At 37.2% G+C, this 23,263-nt stretch overlaps 1 protein-coding gene across 3 annotated transcripts in view; it reads left to right on the top strand.

The window, feature by feature from the left end:
* Window positions 1-23,263, top strand: part of LOC6572016 (5'-3' exoribonuclease 2 homolog) — a 38,428-nt gene continuing 15,165 nt past the window's right edge. The window contains exons 1-6 of one of the 3 annotated variants that reach the window (XM_001998134.4): window positions 4-188; window positions 240-594; window positions 1,422-2,683; window positions 7,924-8,013; window positions 9,666-9,822; window positions 19,076-19,250. In XM_001998134.4, coding sequence (XP_001998170.2) covers window positions 114-188; window positions 240-594; window positions 1,422-2,683; window positions 7,924-8,013; window positions 9,666-9,822; window positions 19,076-19,250 — 2,114 coding nt within the window. In that variant the 5' untranslated portion in view covers window positions 4-113. Of the gene's footprint in view, window positions 189-239; window positions 595-1,421; window positions 2,684-6,746; window positions 6,792-7,923; window positions 8,014-9,665; window positions 9,823-19,075; window positions 19,251-23,263 lie in introns of those variants that run through there. The other 2 variants (XM_044007803.1, XM_044007804.1) reach the window with 2 other exon arrangements.

The following is a 23,263-nucleotide window of genomic DNA, read 5'->3' as shown; positions in this document are numbered from 1 at the left end:
GATCACAAGTTTCTAACTCTGGATATTTTTCCGGTTAGTTTTATTGTTGTCATTTATTTTACAGCTTCAATAAGTGTCTTGGCTGCTAAGATTCAGAGACTTAACATATAAAAATGGGAGTACCAGCGTTTTTCCGATGGCTAAGCAAGAAATATCCATGTGTCATTATAGAATGTAATGAAAATAAGGTAAATTTGCGACGGGTATGTTTTGAATCTGTATTTACAAACAAAATTTAGAAAACAGATGCGGAAACAGGCAAGACTATTTATGAAGATCCAACTTTACCCAATCCTAATGGCGTAGAGTTCGATAATTTATATCTTGATATGAACGGAATAATACATCCTTGCACGCATCCTGAAGACAAACCAGCGCCTAAAAATGAAGAAGAAATGATGGTGGCTATATTTGAATGTATTGATAGACTTTTTGGTATTGTTCGACCGAGAAAATTATTATATATGGCCATCGATGGAGTAGCTCCTAGGGCAAAAATGAATCAACAGAGATCCCGAAGATTTCGCGCTGCAAAAGAAACAATTGAAAAGAGGATAGAAATTGAACGCATTCGAAACGAACTGTTAACACGAGGTGAGAATATTAAATGGATATACATATGTATGTACATCCGTATATGTACACATACATATACAAACAAAAATACATAGAATTATATCGGTGAAATGGGACAAAGAAATTTATTGTAGGCCCTGTAATGAATAATGATATAAAGAGGGCCTTACGTAATGAAGAAAGCTCAACAAATTTGTAATTGAACACACTTTTTTTCGGTCCAGTTCTTTTTTGTTTCGGTATTTTATACCTGAGCTATGAGCTATGTTTGCAAATCGTCCATCACAAGCCAATTCGTGTTGAATACAAATTTTCGTTTAATATACGATGTAAGACAGTTTTTATAATGCATCTTATGCGGCAATTGTCCAATATCATTTTATGGATTTTCTACTACGGCTTCATTTCAAACCGGTCACCCAATATTTTATGGTCGTAAGCGAAGGAGCAGACTCCATCAGAAGAAAATATAGAAGGGCCTAAAATTCTTTGGTCTAAAACCTTTTAATCGAATTGGATTTAATAAACAACGGTAACCAATTTTTTATAGGTTTACAAATTTTCTGAGCTAGTCAACTTTCTATAGCTCCACAAGATATTAAACAAAACTTAAACTTAAATTTTTTCAAAAATCAGTTATTAAATTGTCGCCTCCATCTTTAGAGGTAGAGTCTCAAAATTTGCTTGTGAGTGCGTGCGTATTTGTGTATGCCTGCTTTGTCTCTTGTGTAAGCAGAACATATTAGTTTCTTGTACGGGTTAAGGGGACCTTGCTGTCGAGCAGTCTAAACTAGAGTTTTTCGTACTACATATAATATTATCTGTATTTTTTAATTTGTAATTAGGCTGCAAACTTCCACCGGAAAAAGAAAAAGGCGAACACTTCGACTCAAATTGCATAACTCCAGGAACACCTTTTATGGATCGACTAAGTAAATGCTTACATTATTATATACATCATCGCATTAATACCAATCCAGCATGGAAACGAATACAAGTTATTTTATCTGACGCAAATGTTCCTGGCGAAGGAGAGCACAAAATCATGGACTATATTCGGAAACAACGTGCACAACCTGATCATGATCCTAACACCCATCACGTTCTTTGTGGTGCTGATGCAGATCTTATAATGCTTGGGCTTGCAACACACGAACCAAACTTTACTATAATTCGCGAAGAATTTCTTCCAAATAAGCCACGACCTTGTGACGTTTGTAATCAATTTGGCCACGAAATGGACAAATGTGTTGGCCTTAGTGCAGTTGGCTCAAGTAACTGTAATTTTACACCAGATATTCCCATTGGAGCAGAAGTCAAATTTATATTTGTTCGATTAAGCGTGCTTAGAGAATATCTTAAAAAAACATTGCAAATGCCCAATTTGCCGTTCAGCTATGATTTTGAAAGAGTTCTAGATGACTGGGTATTCATGTGCTTTTTTGTCGGAAACGATTTTCTACCTCATTTACCGAGCTTAGAAATTCGTGAAGGGGCAGTTGATCGACTGGTTGAGCTGTACAAAAAATGTGTTTATAAGACAAAAGGGTATTTGACAGATTCAGGTGAAGTTAATTTGGATAGGGTGCAATTAATCATGACAGACTTAGGAAATGTTGAGGATCAAATATTCAAGGACAGACAACGCAGAGAACAGCAGTTCAAGGCGAGGCAAAAGAGGGAAAATAATAACTTTAAAGCATTAGAACAATCTGTATTTGGACCGTCGGCAGTTGGACCAGCCGCTAAAGCTCAAATTATAACAAACTATAAACAGGAAGCTGCGTCCGTAAGAATGGGGTCAAAGCGTTCCAGTACAGCAGCAAGTTTGGATGATGACGAAGAAAACCATGATGAAGTGCGACTGTGGGAAGATGGTTTTAAGAACAGATATTACGAGTCCAAATTTGACGTATCACCCGATAATCTTCAATTTCGATATGCTGTTGCCCTACAATATGTTAGAGGACTGTGCTGGGTTCTAAAATATTATTACCAAGGATGTGCTTCTTGGAATTGGTATTTTCCTTACCATTATGCTCCATTTGCTTCGGACTTTGTTAATATTCAAGGACTATCAACTATATTCGAAAAAGGAACAAAACCGGTGAGATATTCAGCTAAAGTTAAAAAAAATATAATTTCGATTTTATACATTGAACGAATCTTTGTATAAAATTTGTCAAAACTTTCAAACTGAAAATGATGCAGTACAAGTTTATACAGTTTCGGATACCGACGTCTATTGTTGTATACCCTGAACCTATTGAAATGCGAAATTATAGTGTAATGATTTTGTTCACTGTATGTAACACGCAGAAGGAGGCGTAGAGGACCCGTTAAACTATATGTATCCTTGAGCAAAGCGACGAACTGAGTCTATACGTCCGTTATGTATCATGTCAGTTTCAGAAGATATGAGATATTTGAAAATAATTATCAGGGTATAACGTTTTAGTGAAAATGTACGTTACAGACAGAAGAAAGCATCACAGACCCCATATAATACACAAGTCGGAATTTGACGAAAAAAAATGAAATGGAGACAAATTTAATCAAATGAATATTTCTTTACCCTTAAGTAAAATTTTGGTCAGCTCGCGGACCTGAATCCAGTAAATATTGCAAAATATCAGGATATATGCTTTATTAAATGAAAGTCTCCACAGAAATCGCCCCTTTTTTGGTTTTCTTCAACTATGTATATTGTTATTTTGCGTTTCAATAGACTGTTGAAGTAGTCTTTTCCATTTAATTATGGCTTTATAGGGAGCCAGATCAAAGGAGGAATACAAATATTCTTAACAAAGTATCACCCGAGCTATCAAATGGCAAATCAAAGTAGAAGATACCTTTGCTTTGGAATATACACACATTCGAATATTATGATCACGTTCTGAAAGTTTATGAAGATATTCCCACTACAAAAGAAATTATTCGCTTTTACTGCGCAGTTAGAAGAGTGCGTGCCTGTGTATGTGTATATGTGTGCATGTGTGTATAAAGAAGTACAGAATGAATATCAGCTTGGAGGGTCAGGGTATCTCCTAGTCGAGCAGTCCCGACTAGAGCACTCTTATGTATTTCACTCTTACTTCTTTGCTAAAATTCACCCTCACCCTTAAATTTTTATACTCATTCACGAAAGTGAATCAGTATATTGGTTTTGTGCAATGTCCGTCTTGCTGTCCGTCCGTCTGTCCGTCCGTCTGTCCGTCTGTCCGTATGAACGCAATCTATTTCGGCGCTATTGAAGCTAGAGACTTGAAATTTGGAACACATACTCGTATATATCTCCGATTTATAAAGTGTTAAAATTTTCCCGATCCGCCCACTAGGGGCGTGGCAAATCGGAAAATGCATTTTCCGATATACCAGAAATCATGTTTGTTGAAGAGCCAGAAAGCTGAAACTTGGTATGTAGGTCCGCGTTGACCACCCAAGATCACGAGCTATGGCGGATATATCTACGCCCATTGGGGGCGTGGCAAATCGGATAAAACTGTATCTCCTAAAGTTGTAAACCTAGAATGCTGAAATTTTGCACGTCAGCTAATGGTATGATTCTATAAAGTCTGAAGATAAATTATAAGTCTACGCCCATTGGGGGCGTGGCAAATCGGACCTGAAGATATTGTGATTTTTTAAATTGTCCTATATTTTGGACACTATTGATGGCAGAGACCTCAAATTTTGTATATATACTCGGACTGATCACCCAAGACCAAAAAGTTTTGTCGGATATATGTCCGCCCACAGGGGCGTGGCAAATCGCAAAAGTTTATATCTCCTAAAGTATAATAGCTAGAAGCTTCAAATTTGGATAGTTGAGTTACTGGTAGCTTCCTCTATCGATTCCCCAAAAATAATTTTTACGCCTCTTTAGGGGCGTGGCATATTGAAAAATACCCTGTAATTTTCACATTTTTTGAGGGTAAGCATTCAAACTTTTCAGTTAGGGTACCGTTATCTCTTTCTAAAAACTGACCAAAAATGAGGTGTCTACGCCCAGTTGGGGCGTGGCAAATCGGAAAAACCTGTATATTCTACAGTATTAGAGCGAAACTTAACTACTAAATTGTTGATGGGATGTGAATGAGTATTCCGCAGTCGGTAACGCCCGACTGCAACGTTCTTACTTGTTTTAAAGTGTATTTCAAATACTATACACATGGTATTGGGGTATCTCAGGGTATCTCCTAGTCGAGCAGTCCCGACTAGAGCACTCTTACTTCTTTGTTATAATTCACCCTCACCCTTAAATTTCTTAAAGGCGTATTTCAAATACTATACACATATGCTTTGGTAAAAGCATGCATTTTAATATTATTATAACGACCTGAAAGTTTCCATTCCCTTAGTAAGTGCGTATGCCTGTATGTGCACGTATTGGGTTTTGTGTAAGCAGAAAAGAAACATAGAATTATTGAAATATCTTGAAGGGTTAAAGGGATCATTTACTTCTTTATTTTATTTTCTATGTATACAGCTTCTGCTGTACTTTTGCTGGTGTATATGTGTAAAACTAAAATGTCCGTTTTGCTGTCCGTGCCTCTGTCCGTATGAATGCAAACTATTTCGTCGCCATTTTAGATAGCCCAATATCAATTCGACATGGCTGATATAACTACGCCCAATGACAAAATCGATCTAAGTCTTTAGAGCTAGTACATTAGATTCATGTATATTTCATAGAGCTTGGGCTTAGATTGTATTTTGAATACCGGCTCCAATTTTCCTCTTACTAGAGCTATCTTGTTTTCAAGTAGAGATTGAACTGAAGTTATATTGTTATAAACTGTTGAAGCGAAATAAGAAAGAAACAGGTAAGAAAGCAATGGTCGAGACTGCTCGACTACGAGATCCCCTGAACCCTACGAGCAACTGATATTTCAATAATTATTCGCATAGGCACACACACAGACATACGCACACACACATAAACACGCATTGGCTGCAGTGTTGGCTTACTATAGGAACTTAATTGTTGATTAACTTTTCTTGTGGATGGACTATCTTCATGAAACTTTCAGATTATGATCATAACATACACTGCGCATCATCAGGTTAGCGCCCCCTCTTACACTCATTTTCTTTTACGTTTTTCTCTTTGCCTATTGCACGCAACTTCTTAGTTTTTGTTTTGATTTCATTATCATCATATGAGATGCCCCTCATACCAAAACAAGTAAGAAGGCTCCGGTCGAGAATGCTCGACTAGGAGATACCCTGTACCCTCCAAGCTGATATTCTAATCATTCTGGATTATCATCATATGAGATGTCCCTCATACCAAAACAAGTAAGAAGTCTCCAGTCGAGACTGCTCGACTAGGAGATACCCTGAACCCTCCAAGCTGCTATTCTGCTGCTATTCATTCTGGACTTCTTTTATGCACACATACATGCAAATGCACTTATAAGCACGCGCTCTGTTGACTGCGCAGTAAGCAGCGACTGCGCTTGGGCTGCGCTGCAATGTGGGCAATATTATGAGAATTTATTTGTTAAAATTGTGTACATTCCAAAGCACAAGTCTCTAGTATTTGAATGCGTTTTTTTTTCAAATTGAGGGCGAAGGGGGTGTGGTATCCAAAATATGTAAATTACAAAATCTTTGTATCCTTTAACTTTATATACAACGCAAATGAAGTCTCCAGGTCTAAAAGTGTTCAAATTAAGCTGAAAAAACCAAGTCGATTTTCTGATTATTCGCGATTATCGGAATATCGAATACCACGCCTCCTTCTGCCTGTTACATACTTTTCACAAAACCATTATTCCCTGATTTCCCATTTTCAATGGGTTCAGGGTATACAAAAGCGTGAGTGGAAATCCGTTATGTTTTATTATACCCTGAACCCATTGAAAATGGGAAATCAGTTTATAATGGTTTTGTGAAAAAGTATGTAACGGGCAGAAGGAGGCGTGGTATTCGATATTCGAAAGTATATATATTCTTGATCAGCGCGACGCTAAGACGACATAATCCTGTCCGTCTGTCCGTCCGTCCGTATGAAAGCGTCGAAGTTATCAGAAGGTAGAGAGCTGAAATTTGGCATGCATACTCGTGTATACCATACGCAGTACGAGTTTGCTTTATTTTTTTCGATAACTCATCCGATAGCTTTTTTATCGAGAATAATCGAAAAATTGATTTTGTTTTTTCAGCCCAATCTACGGTCGTGGCAAATTGGATAAAACTGTATCTCCAAGAGTTTTACAGCTAGAGCACTGAAATTTTGCACATCAGCTAATGTTATGTTTCTATAAAGTCTAAAAAAATGTATGTCCATTAGGGGCGTGGCAAATCGGACCTGAAGATATAGTGATTTTTTTAATTCTGCTATATCTGATGCCAGAGACCTCAAATTTTATATATATACTCGCGCCACCCAAGACAAAAAAGTTTTGTCGGATATATGTCCGCCCACAGGTGCGTGGCAAACCGCAAAAGTTTATATCTCCTAAAGTATAATAGCTAGAAGCTTTAAATTTAGATAGTTAATTTACTAGTAACCTCCTCTATGGATGACCCAAAATAATTTTTACGCCTCGTTAGGTGCGTGGCATATCGAAAAATACCCTGTAATTTTCACATTTTTTGAGGGTAAGCATTCAAACTTTGCAGTTAGGGTACCCTTATATCGTTCTAGGAACTGACCAAAAATGTCTACGCCCAGTAGGGGCGTGGCAAATCGGGAAAAACTGCATTTTCTACAGTATTATAGCGAAACTTAGCTATTAAATTGCTGATGGGATGTGAATGAGTATACCACATTCGGTAACGCCCGACTGCAACGTTCTTACTTGTTTTTGTACATTTTACAAAAAAAAAAAAAAAAAAAAAAAAATTAAAAATTATTCTCTATTGCTACGGATGACATTGTTTTTTTTATTTTAAAGAAAAATAGATATAGTATAATAAAAAAAAAAAAAAAATTAAGATGAAGCTCTGATGGATTAGCTTTTATTCAGCTTTGAGATTGAGTGTAAAGGGGGCGCTAACCTGATGACGCGCAGTGTATGCATGTATTTGGCAAAGCACAAGAGTCTAGCTCTTGAAATACGCCTTTTAAAATGTGATGGTGAGGGGGTGGATATAGGTGTGGGAGGTAAATTTTAACAAAAAGCTCGTCGCCCTGATCAAGCTTATATATACTTTGTGGGGTCTGCCACGCCTCCTTCTGCCTGTTACATACATTTCAACAAAACCATTATACCCTGATTTCCCATTGAAAATGGGTTCAGGGTATAAAAAGAAAATACTTATACGTATAAAATATAAAAAATACAAAGAATATATGTATTTATTTTCTTTACTAATGTATAATTTACGATATTTTAGTTTAATCCCTTAGAACAGTTGATGGGAGTGTTTCCAGCAGCCAGCAGTTCCCATGTTCCAAAACCATGGGCGGAGCTAATGTCTAAGCCTGTAAGTAATAATCTGTGTTGTAATATAATATTAACGACATACTGGAAACGAAAGTTTAACAATGTTATGAAAATTCAAACAATTATGATGCATTCTAATTTTTACAAATTGAGGGCGAAGGGGGCGTGGTATCCAAAATCTGTAAATTACAAAATCTTTGTATCCATGTATCCATTATATACAACGTAAATTTGAAGTCTCCAGGTCTAAAAGTGTTCAAATTAGGCTGAAAAAACCAAGTCAATTTTTCGATTATTCTCAACAAAAAAGTTATCGGATGAGTTATCGAAAAAATATGATTAACTTGTACTGCCCATGGTACACACGATTTCAGCTCTCTAGCTCTTATATCTTCTGAGATCCTTTTCCGCATTCGGACAGACGGACAGGGCTATATCGATTCAGCTCGTCGTCCTGATGAAGAATATATATACTTTATGGGGTCTGCGATGATTCCTTCTGCCTGTTACACTTTTCACAAAACCATTATACCCTGATTACCCATTTTCAGTGGGTTCAGGGTAGAACAAGTAAGGACGTTGCAGTCGGGCGATACCGATTTCAGATTACTCATTCACAGCCCAAACGCTGTCAACCAGCGTAGATAGTGCAATTTTCAAGTCTAGTGCGCAACAAAAAACATAGCATGATCCCATTAAAATTGGAAAATCATCGATAGCTAATGCTATCATCATTGCATCATTGCAGCTAGAACTTCAAATTATATATATAATTTATAAAATTTTGATTTTTATTATATATTTATTTATATACATACATATATTGGATACCGGCTCCAAGCTAGCAGCAGATCAGCATGATTTTCCTATACATGTGCACACACTCATCGTCTATTCTATGCGTACAGACAGAAGCGCGCCTTTTTGCACATTCTTAGAATTTCGATTGATTTCTGGACTTTCTAGCCGTTACTGTAGATTTGTCTGATGACGCTCTCTTATTAAGCTATTCTATTTTAGCAACTGGTTGATCAAGCAAAGCAGTGGCGCAGGTGCTAAGGGCGACGGAAGTTATGTTAGAGTAGGGGAGGCTCGAAACCTCTTCGATGTTTTTTTTTTTTTTTTTACATTTTTCGTTTTTTATAAAATAGATATTTTATTGGGAAGGTGCGAGCTTGAATGAATGGTACTTAATACTTTTCAAAGTAAAAAAATTAAATTTTTTTTCAGTGTGCCAACTTATGCTTGACAGACTGTATGTCTGTCTGTGTGCGTGTATGTGTGCATATGCGAATAATCACTGAAATATCAGTTGCTGGAAGAGTTCAGGGGATCTCGTAGTCGAGCACTCTCGACTAGAGCTTTCTTACTTGTTATCAGATAGGCTTCTGTATCATTATCATCATCTTTGTACAATTTTTCTAGTTATAAAACTTTTTTATTGAACTCCGAGCTACTACTCTCTAAATGGAAACCCGATTTGATAATGACTTGAATGGCTCGCTTTTTAGTGAACTTTTCTTGTTATAGAATTAATTCAGATAAATATTTTTACATATTTTATATTTGAAATAAAAATCGGAGCCGAAAATTCATTTGTATTTCGGAATATACGTTTAAGCACGTTCCCACTCGAATTGACGGTCTAACATATTATAAATTTTACCTATTATCTAATATTTTAAATTTTAGGACTCAACTATTATTGACTTTTACCCCGAGGATTTTAAAATAGATCTGAATGGGAAAAAGTTTGCGTGGCAAGGAGTTGCTTTACTACCATTTGTGGATGAAAACAGACTGTTTAAGGCACTTATTCCTCTTCATAGCCATTTAACTGAGGAAGAAGGTAAGTTTTTATACCCTAAACCAAAATTATAATGGTTTTGTTGGAATGTATGTAACAGGCAGAAGGAGGCGTGGCAGACCTCTCAAAGTATATATATTCTTGATTAGGGTGACGAGCTGAATTGATTTAGCCCTGTCTGTCTGTCTGTCCGTCCGTCCGTCTTTCAGTATGTTTGAACGCGTCTATTTCAGAAGATATAATAGCTAGAGACTGCATTACTGCATTTGTTCTTAGGACCACGTGTGCCACGCGGATATCGAGTTTTGCTTCAAAAATCGATAACTTGCCCCATTATTTTGTTATCGATAAAAACATTATCGAAAACCCGTAAAAAATTTATATCTGCTACCTTTTTAAGCCTAGAGTCGCCAAATTTAAAATGTATACTTATATGCATTTTATACAATTTCGCTTTTTGTTAAAATTTACCCTCCACCCCTATATCCTCCCCCTCGCCCACATATTTGTAAAATACGTATTTCAAATACTAGAGACTGCTTTAGCAAATGCTTGCATATACATGTTATAATCTTAATCTGAAAGTTTCATGAAGAAAGTACATCCACAAAAAAAGTTATTGAACAATTAAGTTCCCATAGTAAGCCACCACTACAGTGCACTGCAGCCCATACGTGATTATGCGTGGGTGCTTGTGTGTGTGTGTATGTGTGGGTGTGTATATATCTTTGTGTGTTTGTGCGTGTGTGTGTGTGAGTGCGTGTTTTCAATGTAAGCAGAAAGACGCGAAAAATGATTGAAATAGCTATTGCTCGAAGGGTTCAGGGGATCTCGTAGTCGAGCAGTCTCTACTAGAGCTTTCTTGTTATATTTTATTTCATTAAAAAATTTTCCTTGCTTAATTGGGTTTAGGAGGGTGGATATACAATGTTCGCTAGTAATTAGTGGTATTTTAATGATGTACAACAGGATTTTGTCGTTGGTGACTGATTTTTGAAAATTCTAATAATTCCTCAATGTAGATGAACATAACCTCTTTGCCGTACAATTGTTCAATTTTTTTTCTACTTCGTATTCTGATAATACCATGGAGTTTATTGTATTATTTTTTGCCCAATCAACGGCGTGAATTAAGTTATTCAATTCTTCTTTCAGAATTTGAAGTCTGTATTTTAACAAATTCTTTCATTATTAAAGGTTTGCCTCTCTATATTTGCTTTGAAAATGTTGTTATAACTAAGGGTTAGATTATTTTTTCTGTCATTAAGTACTTTATTTATGTTTAGTTCTCTATTATTGTTTTTAAGTTGTTCGTTCATTTTGCTCTGATCGTGGTAATCCGGTGAACCGGCCAACCATTTCCATGCAGTGCCCAATGCGTCTATTTCCCTGGCCTTCCTTCCAAATGGTTTAAGCCGTCTTAGCTCATTTTCGGCCTTTGCTAATTCCAACTTGAGGGAATGAAAAAGTAGGTGTGACCTATTCACTTCGATGAGTCTTCGCCGATCTGGTACTTTCTGGTGGGTGTTTTCTTTTTGTTATGATAGTCCAAGTCCCGTTCTTGTTTGTGTTTTAATTTTTCAGTGATTTCTTCTCTACTAACTTGTAATTTCAGTGGGTCTATTTCTGAAAAACATTTATTGGTTTAGTTTTTGAAGTTGAATGTACTGAGGCATTATATTCCTGTATGGCTCTATGAATCAAATCTTCGAAATCTAGTGAACTTTCGTCAGTTTTCAAGCATCTTATAATTTCAGTCAGAGTTGAGTGGAATCTCTCGACCTGGCCGTTGCTAGTGAAGTTATACGACAGTGTTATGTAGACTTCTGCTTGTAACTGATCCTGTATTAGGAAATTTATGGCTGCTGAATTTAGATTATCCATCACCACTAATCTGGGCATACCGAAAGCTGTCATAATTTCTCTTAACGGGTTTTTTATATCTTCCGACGCTTTTTATTTTATTATCTTTATTTGTGCAAATTTTGAAAATTTATCAATGGCTGTGAGGACTAATTTCTTTTGTGTCGTGGAGATGTCAATATGGGTTATTTCCCCAGGGTAAGTTGGAACTGGGGTGGATTGGATTTCCCCATGAGGCGGTTGTCTATCGTATTTTGCAACCTTGCTGGTTTTACATGATTTGGCAGTGGCATCTGTTTTCTTTCGAAGGCTAGGGAAAAATACTTCCTCAGTATTTGTATTTTGTTTTCTATAGCGTTTCTATAGGCTCTCATATGCTCCGCAGTTACTATATTATTTTATTCCTCTTCGGAGGTGACGTCGATAACTTGTCTTTAGGTGTATCTACTTTTAAAACAGCCGAAGTGGAGTGGATAGATATTTTGTATTTTCCCATGATCTTTTTAAAAGTGAAAATGCCATTTATAATTTTGGGTTCTACGTGTTTTTCAAAATGTCTACAAGGCTTTCCTCAGAAAATGATTTTATTCGCTCTCTGTATCAGATTCTATTAGAAAAATTTGATTCTTGAAGGCGTTAATGGGATCGTTCTCGACGGGAATGAAATTGTGGGGCGAGCTTTCGTCGCTATGGATCGTGGCTGTAGTACTATTTACTTGTGGAATTGGCGGGTTTCTAGATAAGGCGTTTGCTACTACGTTTGTTGTAGGTACCACTCTAAGCCAGGTGGCTTGTATCTTAGTTCGTGATTGTATTCTTCTAAATAACTCTTCCAACGTTTCAGTTTGCCGTTGTGATTTTTGGAACTAAGGGCAAAATTCAGAAGTTGATGTAAATATTTTCACTTTAGCAGAACCGTAGAGGTACATTCGCATTTATTTTTTATTTGCTGCTTAGCTCTCTTCCGTTTTTGTGAGAGCGCGTGATTGCATAATTGGAGGCGTCGGCTGTCAAATGTTAAAATTTGGGTAAGATAGAACTACGTCTCCTGAGATTAAAGGTCTTTTGACTTTGTTAAAGGAATCTATTGCGTCCTGGTCTAGCGTTCTGATTGTCTTATTGGAGATATTTTTTGAAAGGCGTCCATTTTCGCCCCTTAATAGGGCTTAGCGAGCTTGGCGTAGTCGCGAATAAACCTTCTATAATAGCTAGCAAATCCTAGGAAAGATATCAGGTCTTTCGATGTTCTAGGCGTTGGGAATTTTTCTATTGTTTTTACTTTGTCGGCGTTTGTTTTTACGTCTTCTCGGTATATGGTGAAGCCCAAGAAATTTACTTCTTCCTTAAAAAATTCGCATTTGTCTATTTGAACTTTCATGTTGGCTTCCTCTACTGTTGCAAATATTGCATCTAGATTTTTAGCGTTTTCGCTTTCGGAACGACTAAAGACGATAATGTCGTCGATGTAAGTGTAGCATATAATCCCTTAGGATATCATCTAACGTTCTTTGGAAAATGAACGAGGTGTTCTTAAGACCCAAACGCAGTCGCGTAAATTCAAATTTTCCACCGTTTATTGCCAAGGCGGTTTTCTCCATATCCCCTTCTTTCAAAGGAATTTGGTGAAATCCGCTCTTGAGATCTAGTACGGAGAAGTATTTGTTACCGCCCAACTGTGCGATTATCTCACCGATCTCGTCGTTAGGGTACCTATCCGATGTGGTTATAGAATTGAGTTTCCGATAGTTTATTACTACTCTGAACTTTCTTTCTCCAGAGGTCTGTTAATGCCATCTTGCAGCAGTTGTTGCACCTGTTTTTCTACTTCTGTTGTAAGCGAAGCCGGGAAAGGATAGTGTTTACTGTAAACCGGAATATCCGATGATGTTCCCTGGTAGTGTAAGTCAGTTTTTCGTCCGCGTCTGCGAAAAGGTGTGGATGTTTTTGCGTAAGGGAATCTAATAGTTTGACGGAGTCATGTGTTCTGTTCTGAGTTTTCTGTTGTTCACTGATTGGGTATTTAGCTCATCAAAATGGAGCTTGTAATTTGCCATCTAACGTCATTGTATTGTCTTTGAGGTTTAGTATGGCATTGAATTTTTTTGGAGCATTGTTCCCAAGGATACCGTGGAAGGTGTTTAGGGTTGGTAATAGGGAAAATTTGAAAGGGACTTTTTTACGGCCAAATAAAGCGATGTAGGTGTGGTGAGTAATTAGGGTTTGTCCGCCAACGGAGCTAACGAAGAATTAATTTTTATTTGTTTTCGGACTTTTAATGAAATGGAGTTGAATATAGTTTTGGCTAGAGCCAGTGTCAATGAGGAAATTAAGTGTGGTACCGTCTTGCGTTACACATTTGAAATAGGGTAACGATGATATGTTTAGTCTAAACAAGTAAGAACGTTGCAGTCGGGCGTTACCGAATGTGGTATACTCATTCACACCCCATCAGTAATTTAGTAGCTAAGTTTCGCTCTAATACTGTAGAAAATGCAGTTTTTCCCGATTTGCCACACCCCTACTGGGCGTAGACACCTCATTTTTGGTCAGTTCTTAGAACGAGATAACGGTACCCTAACTGCAAAGTTTGAATGCTTACCCTCAAAAAATGTGAAAATTACAGGGTATTTTTCGATATGCCACGCCCCTAAAGCGGCGTAAAAATTATTTTTAGGTGATCGATAGAGGAAGTTACTGGTAACTTAACTATTTAAATTTTAAGCTTGTAGCTATTATACGTTAGGAGATATAAACTTTTGCGGTCTGCCACGCCTCCTGTGGGCGGACATATATCCGACAAAACTTTTTTTGTCTTGGGTGATCAGCCCGAGTATATATACAAAATTTGAGGCCGCTGGCATCAATAGTGCCCAAAATATATCTTCAGGTCCGATTCGCCACGTCCCTAATGTGCGTAGACTTATAATTATACTCATTCACGAAAGTGAATCAGTATATTGGTTTTGTGCAATGTCCGTCTTGCTGTCCGTCCGTCTGTCCGTCTGTCCGTCCGTCCGTCTGTCCGTCTGTCCGTATGAACGCAATCTATTTCGGCGCTATTGAAGCTAGAGACTTGAAATTTGGAACACATACTCGTGTATATCTCCGATTTATAAAGTGTTAAAATTTTCCCGATCCGCCCCACTAGGGGCGTGGCAAATCGGAAAATGCATTTTCCGATATACCAGAAATCATGTTTGTTGAAGAGCTAGAAAGCTGAAATTTGGTATGTAGGTCCGCGTTGACCACCCAAGATCACGAGCTATGGCGGATATATCTACGCCCATTGGGGGCGTGGCAAATCGGATAAAACTGTATCTCTTAAAGTTGTAAACCTAGAATGCTGAAATTTTGCACGTCAGCTAATGGTATGATTCTATAAAGTCTAAAGATAAAGTTATAAGTCTACGCCCATTGGGGGCGTGGCAAATCGGACCTGAAGATATAGTGATTTTTTAAATTGTCCTATATTTTGGACACTATTGATGGCAGAGACCTCAAATTTTGTATATATACTCGGACTGATCACCCAAGACCAAAAAGTTTTGTCGGATATATGTCCGCCCACAGGGGGCGTGGCAAACCGCAAAAGTTTATATCTCCTAAAGTATAATAGCTAGAAGCTTCAAATTTGGATAGTTGAGTTACTGGTAGCCTTCTCTATCGATTCCCCAAAAATAATTTTTACGTCTCTTTAGGGGCGTGGCATATCGAAAAATACCCTGTAATTTTCACATTTCTTGAGGGTAAGCATTCAAACTTTGCAGTTAGGGTACCGTTATCTCTTTCTAAAAACTGACCAAAAATGAGGTGTCTACGCCCAGTTGGGGCGTGGCAAATCGGAAAAACCTGTATATTCTACAGTATTAGAGCGAAACTTAACTACTAAATTGTTGATGGGATGTGAATGAGTATTCCGCAGTCGGTAACGTCCGACTGCAACGTTCTTACTTGTTTTTTTATGGAATCATAAAAATTTCAGCGCTATAGCTGTAAAGCTCTTGGAGATACAGTTTTATCCGATTTGCTACGCCCTCAATGGGCGTAGATATATCCGCCATAGGTCGTGATCTTGGGTGGTCGATGCGGACCTATATTCCTAATTTCAACTTTCTAGCTCTTCAATTAATATGATTTCTGGCATATCGGAAAATGCATTTTCCGATTTGCCACGCCCCAGTGGGCGGATCGGGAAAATTTATGTGTATGTGTACCAATTTCAGACGGACGGACATAGCACAAAACCAATATGCTAATTCACTTTGGTGAATGAGTATGAAAATGAACGTATGAAGCATAGATTGTGTTTGCTTCTTGTTCTTGTTGTTCTTCTTCGGCACCTTGCTCGTAGAAAGCGACTGCTTCGGCTATCTCGAGGTTCTCGTAATAAGTCTGTTCCTCGACTTCTTCGTTTGCTTGATCGGGTGTTCCCCCGGCAAAATGGAACTGCCTTTGGAACTTGGGTTACGGCCTACTTGTGGAAGCGGGTCGCATGCCAGTTCTGGGGTTGAAGGCTTGCCAGTTAGTTGTATTTGGTAACTGCTGATTATGGGATGCGAACCTAGGAGCGGAGGACTCTCTAGGGGGCAGTGCTGGTATTTGCCGGACCTTCGGAGTTGAGGTATTTTGTTCTTGGTTCTTTACCAGCTCGCACAGGTGTAGAGCATGGCTGAGATCACGAGGTCCTTGATCGCCAATAGTGTGAGTAAATTACCGTTTAATCCACTAACAAAAGTGTCCAAAGCCTTTTTCTATAGCTCTGAATCAATGCCCTAACACTTTCGGGTGTCAACTCTTGGACAGTGATCTGGTTTAGTATCAAGAAGTGATCGCTTGATAGAATTCGGCAGTGGTCAGTTTGCCTTGAGTGAGCGAGAATAGCTGGTATTCTAGTGTTTTCAGATCGCGCTTATCAGTGAAATGATACCTTCGTATAAGCTCATAGTACGTGATACATTCTTCTTCCATGAGCTGAACTCGGTACGATTTCCCCTAACTCCCTAACCAACTTCGCAAAGTCTGGCAATTTTTCCTGGTCTCCTGGACTAGGGGTTATAACTGGTACGTCGGTTAGCGTTTCTGCCCTATCATTCTGGCCCTGGAAAAATATCTTAATCAGACTCCTAATAACGTCCTTTAGTTCTGGGCTAGCTACCGGAGTGCTTGATGCATTTGGTTCTTTTTGACTGGTGCCTATCCTAAGGGCGGCCAACGAGCTTGCTAATTCTTTATCCATAATTTTGATTTAACTTGATTAGGCACTGTTTTGTTTTCAGACTGACAATTTTTAGTCGCGGCCACGTCCAAGGGTTATACTTATCGTGATTTAGTTTCCAAGATTCGGATAAACCAAAAGAAAAACAATATCGGAATAGTTCGATTTAAATCGTTATAATATCGAAATGAATTGTTAGCATAGCTCGTTGTCTGCAAAGAAGTGTCTTTCACTGACACAGTCAAAAAAACTCAGACAGAAACTGTTTTTGTCGCGTCTGGCTTAGCTCTCTCGCGCTCTGAGGGAGACAGTTGTTTCTGTTTTCGTTTCCTCAAGTCAAACACTGATCGTTTGCTTGAGTTAAATGAAGTAACGGTAAGTTGCGTTTGTATGGGTAATCACGCGCGATTGCTGCGTTCTTTTTGTATGTATGTATGCGTGTATTTACATGCACACGAAAGCAAAAACATTTTCTGCTGAGTTTTTTAGTCAAAGTGTTTTTTGCTGAGAGGCTTTGTGTGAGGCTTCCATCGTGTTAGTTTTACGCGACACTCATGTGAGAGCGTCACACGAATGAGTGATCGCATTGCGTCTGAGCGAAACAGATGCTAAAGAAAACAGAGAGTGACGCTCAGAGAGAGACGTGTCTGCACAATTTTTTTTGGTTATGATGCGAGGAAGAGAATAAACGAAAAAACGCTCAACTCTCATTTGCAAGCTCTGATTGTTAGTATAGTCTCATCGAGTTCAGCTGCCAGTCACAGACTACTCTTCGACAGGCGGCGGCTTCTATTCTTTCCGTTTACCAACGGCCGCTGGCGCTGCCGAGACTTGTGAGGAAGCAGAGGCGCCAAGTTGATGGTAGGGGAGAAGAGGAAGTGCTATGCATTGACTGGTGTTAACCTATATATATGATCAGGGCAACAAGCTGAGTCGATTTAGCTCTGTCCGTCCGTCCGTCTGTCCGTATGTTTGAAGGCGTCGATCTCAGAAGATATGAGCTAGAGACTTGCAATTTTTTTCCTAGATCCGTGTATACCACGCGCATATCGGGGTTTGCTTCAAATATCGATAATTTGCCCCGTTATTTTGTTATCGATTAGAAGCATTATCGAAAACCAGTAATATATGAGCTACATTTTTAAAGCTAGAGTTACCAAATTTTTAATGTAGATTTATATGTACTTTATAGAATTTCAAAATTTACCCCTCACCCCTAATTCACCCCCTCACCCACATATTTGTAAAATGCGTATTTCAAATATTAGAGACTTGTGCTTTGGCAAATACATTGTCATATATCTATGTTATATTCATAATCTGAAAGTTTCATGAAGATAGTCCATCCACAAGAAAAGTTATTAAACAATTAAGCTCCCATAGTAATCCACCACTACAGCCAATGCATGTTTATGCGTGCGTGCGTATGGCTGTGTGTGTGCCTATGCGAATAATTATTGAAATATCAGTTGCTCGAATGGTTCAGGGGATCTCGTAGTCGAGCAGTCTCGACTACAGCTTTCTTATTTGTTTCTTAGTGCGTTTGATTTCTTAAATTTAGTTTTTACTTTCTTTATTTTTTTGCAAAAAAATTTCATTAGTTTGATTTTTGTTCAGGAGCAATTTTTATACCCTGAACCTATTTTCAATGAGAAATCAGGATATAATAGCTTTGTTGAAATGTATGTAACAGGCGTATATATATTCTTGATCAGGGTAACGAGCTGACTTGATTTAGCCCTGTCCGTCTGTCCGTCCGTCCGTCTGTCAGTATGTTTTAACGCGTCGATTTCAGAAGATATAATAGCTAGAGACTAGAATTTTTTTTCCTAGGACTCAGCATGCCACGCGGATATCGAGTTTTGCTTAAAAAATCGATAGATTGCCTCGTTATTTTGTTATCGATAAAAATATCGAAAACCCGTCAGGAGGAGCGTGGCAGACTCCAAGTATCTATATTCTCGGGACGACGCTGAGTCCGTCCGTATCATCAAACATTTGTATTTGTATAAGCTATGTGCAAGATTTGGAGTATGTTTGAACAAACTGCGCTCAAGATATATTTTAGCCATAATCACTTACTGTTTCTTAATTATTTTGCACATAATCGTTTTGCTAAATGCATAATCTTATTAAGAATATTATATTATTAAAACCTACAATAAAATCACTTATGTTTAAATAAATAAAAATATATATTGATCTATTTATTTTCAGTCAAACGTAACAAAAAAGGAGAAAATAATTTATACATAAGTAAATTTAGCCCTCATTATGAAACGGTTAAAAAACTGTATCAAAAGGCTGAAAAATCACCGAATGACTTATCTATATCATTTAATGGAATGGGCGGGACTATTTCAATATCCGAGATAAATACAGCTATAAACGGGTAAGTATATATATACATATGTATATATAGACTGCGCGTCATCAGGTTAGCGCCCCTCCTTACACTCATTTTCTTTTACGAATGTCTCTTTGCCTATTGCACGCAACTTCTTCATTTTTGTTTTGATTTTGTTTTGATTTCATTATCATCATATGAGATGTCTCCCATACCAAAAAAAAGCGCGAGTGAAAACCCGTTATGTTTTATTTTATATTCTTCTTTATTTTCGCAAAGAATGCGAGCACTTATTTTGCGTCATCAGATTAGCGCCCCCAAATGCAATTGTAATTATCTTGCTTATTTTGGCAATTACACTCACAAAATTTTTTGTGAATCTCAAAGTATTCAATATATTTATAGCTTGGGTAATGAAACAGTTTTATCTTTGGTTGAAAATCAAAGATTGAGGCATACTTTAAATCTGGACTATGCTACCATAAAATTGCTGAAAAAACAGGAAAAACAGAAAACTAGTTGGCAATTTTCTTACAAATAGGGAAAACTATGGAAAAAACTATATAAGCGGCAATAATCAAGTGATTTCAGAAGGAAATAGAAGAGCATTGTGGCATAAAAAATTTGGAGACTCTAACTTTAAAGATATAGGAGAAAAAAATTTATTACTGGTTTTCGATCATGTTTTTAATCGATAACAAAATAACGGGTCAATTTATCGATATTTAAAGTAAAACTCGATATGCGCGTGCTATACACGAACCTAGGAAAAAAAAAGTCAAGTCTCTAGCTCTTATATCTTCTGAGATCTACGCGCTCAAACATACGGACAGACGGACGGACGGACAGACGGACAGGGCCAAATCGACTTAGCTCGTCGCCCTGATCAAGAATATATATACTTTGTGGGGTCTGCCACGCCTCCTTCTGCCTGTTACATACATTTAACAAAACCATTATACTCTGATTTCCCATTGAAAATGGGTTCAGGGTATAAAAAATTTAAAGATGAAGCTCTGATGGTTTAGCTTTTATTCAGCTTTGAGATTGAGTGTAAAGGGGGGCGCTAACCTGATGACGCGCAGTGTATGTATCGAAATAGTATATATAGTATATTACTATATATATAGATTTTATAAATACAAAGATTTTGAAAATTTATAGATTTTGGATACCATACCCACTTTGCCTGCAATTAAAAAAAAAACAAAAAAAACATATTAAGTACTAGAGACTCGTGCTTTAGAATCTTCTAACATTAGTCACACATTAGGTGCAGCCCAAGCGCAGTCGCAGTCATAGAGTGTGTGCTTATACGTGCGTGTGAATAAATGTGTATGTATGTGTGCATAAAAGAAGTGCAGAATGATAAGATTCAGTGTTGCCAAATCAGCTTTTTTCCCGTCAAATCTGACTTTTTTGAAAATCTAATTGCGGGAAAAATTACAAAACAGCGGGCAGCGGGAATTCTGGATTTTTAAAAAACTAATTTGCTTTTTTTCAGCTTTTTTCTTTACTGATCAATTTATCATCATTTGTAGCGATTTATCGTATGTAGAAGTGTTTGTCATTGCAGTTTAATTAAAACTAAATAGTTAATTAGGTCAATTTTACTATGAATGAACCAACCGATAATAAAAAACTAAAACTAACTGAACTAAAATATGATTTATATTTTATTTAATATAACTTATTTAAGCAAGAATATCGAACTTGAAATTCTCTGATAGATCTTATAAAGCAATTAAAAAGAATGTATGCAACTCATTTGATAACATGTAGTAGTAGTTTGTGTTAACTAAATATGTTTTAATTAATAAGCTGCCGGCAAATTTTCAAATGGTGAAAAATTCTGTTTCTTGCATATGTATATATTTTGCGAGTAAATAAAAATAGTATCGTTCCAATACTAGAGTTATTCTATTCAAAGAATTTTGAAAGTATTGAACACCAATATAAGAATATTCTCCCAGTTCAATGGGGAAATTCTTAAGACTCTACATAGCTTAGGGTAAGAGGTGTGCTTATAAGAATTCGGGAGGAAATAAAAAATGTAGGGACTTGGCAACTTTTGCAATGACATTGCTTTCCTTGCCATGGTCGAACGCGCAAGTGGCGAAAAGTTTTAGTCAGGTCAATACTGTAAAAACATAACAACGCAATAAAATGAATATTGATATGCTTACTCAATTTTAAGCGTCAGGTAAAACCTATATAGCGTAAAACTTTACAGATACGGCTTGCCACGGTTGAAGAAATGCAGCCATGACTTCTAGTTACTAAAAATATAAGTAAATATCAATCAAAGCAAAGCAAAAACCATCAGCTTTTTTGTCCGACTTTTTTCACAAAATTTCAGCTTTTTTTTAAGTATCTTCCCACTAAAAACAGCTTTTTTTGCTGAACAAAAGTTGGCAACACTGATAAGATAATCAGCTTGGAGGGTTCAGGGTATATCCTGGTCGAGCAGTCTCCAGTAGAGTCTTCTTACTTGTTATACCCTGAACCCATTTTTAATGGGAAATCAGGGTATAATGGTTTTGTTGAAATGTATGTAACAGGCAGATGGAGGCGTGGGAGACTCCACAAAGTATATATATTCTTGATGAGGATGAAGAGCTATATCTTCAGATCATTTTTATACAATTTCGATTTTTGTTATATTTTGGATACCGGCTCCAAATTCACCAGAATCCCCAGTGATGCCAGTATAACTAATTGTGAATGATTTGCCATTTTTTTTAATTTGTCAAATATTCAATAGAATATGTAGATCATATGCTGAAAGTTTCATTAAATTCAAGTAAGTCTATCGACTATGAAAAACAACAAAATATTTGGCCAATTAACAAACGCACCGTGCAGCAGCTACAACAGTTTTCCTATACGTGTGCACATATACATTCAAACTAATTCGAGTACATTCTTAGAATCGCATCAGCAGTTAGTTTAGTTTAGATTTGCTAGATGGTGTTGCGACACTGAATCTATTTCAGTTTTGCCATCACACTTTTCAAAAGTGGAGTGGCGTTGTGACTAGCAGCGCGACGCTCGATCGAGTGGTCGCGGGTTCGACTCCAAAGCGCGCGATTTATATTTATTCTTATTGTTTAAAAATATTTAATTTTCTCAATTGCATCTAGTCAAAGTGCATCATGTCATTAGTTTTTGCAATACATATATACATACATAAATATAACTATATTACACTTTGTAATTGAATGAGTTTTTTCTTTCATTTATATTTTTCAATATATCGAAATAGAAGTTTTGAACCGTACTAAATGTGCGTTTTACTTAATTTGGTTCAGGGTAGGGCTGTCGAAAATATATCGAAATGTTAATATATCGATATTTTTTGTTTAAAATTTATATTTATATCGGGATATATTTTTTGGTAAATTATATCTTTTTTTTCGATTTTTTGATATATTTGCAAAACGTACGTCGGATACACAGAATGCGTTTTTATACTCATTCACGAAAGTGAATAAGTATATTGGTTTTGTGCAATATCCGTCATGCTGTCCGTCCGTATGAACGCAGTTTATTTCGGCGCTATTGAAGCTAGAGACTTGAAATTTGGAACACATACTCGTGTATATCTCCGATTCATAAAGTGTTAAAATTTTCCCGATCCGCCCACTAGGGCGTGGCAAATCGGAAATTGCATTTTCCGAAATGCCAGAAATCATGTTAGTTGAAGAGCTAGAAAGCTAAAATTTGGTATGTAGATCCGCGTCGACCACCCAAGATCACGAGCTATGGCGGATATATCTCCGTCCATTGGGGACGTGGCAAATCGAATAAAACTGTATCTCCAAGATTACAGCTACAGCTAGAGCTCTGAAATTTTGCACGTCAGCTAATGTGATGATTCTATGAAGTCTAAAGACAAAATTATAAGTCTACGCCCATTGGGGACGTGGCAAATCGGACCTGAAGATATAGTGATTTTTAAAATTCTGCTATATTTTGAACACTATTGATGCCAGGGACCTCAAATTGGGCTGATCACCCAAGACCAAAAAGTTTTGTCCGATATATATCCGCCCACA

Source organism: Drosophila mojavensis, unplaced genomic scaffold (assembly GCF_018153725.1).
Source record: "Drosophila mojavensis isolate 15081-1352.22 unplaced genomic scaffold, ASM1815372v1 contig_19, whole genome shotgun sequence".
In the NCBI taxonomy this organism is placed as follows: Eukaryota; Metazoa; Arthropoda; class Insecta; order Diptera; family Drosophilidae; genus Drosophila; species Drosophila mojavensis.
The sequence above is the reverse complement of the archived record's forward strand: the minus strand, read 5'-3'. Positions and strand labels throughout refer to the sequence as shown.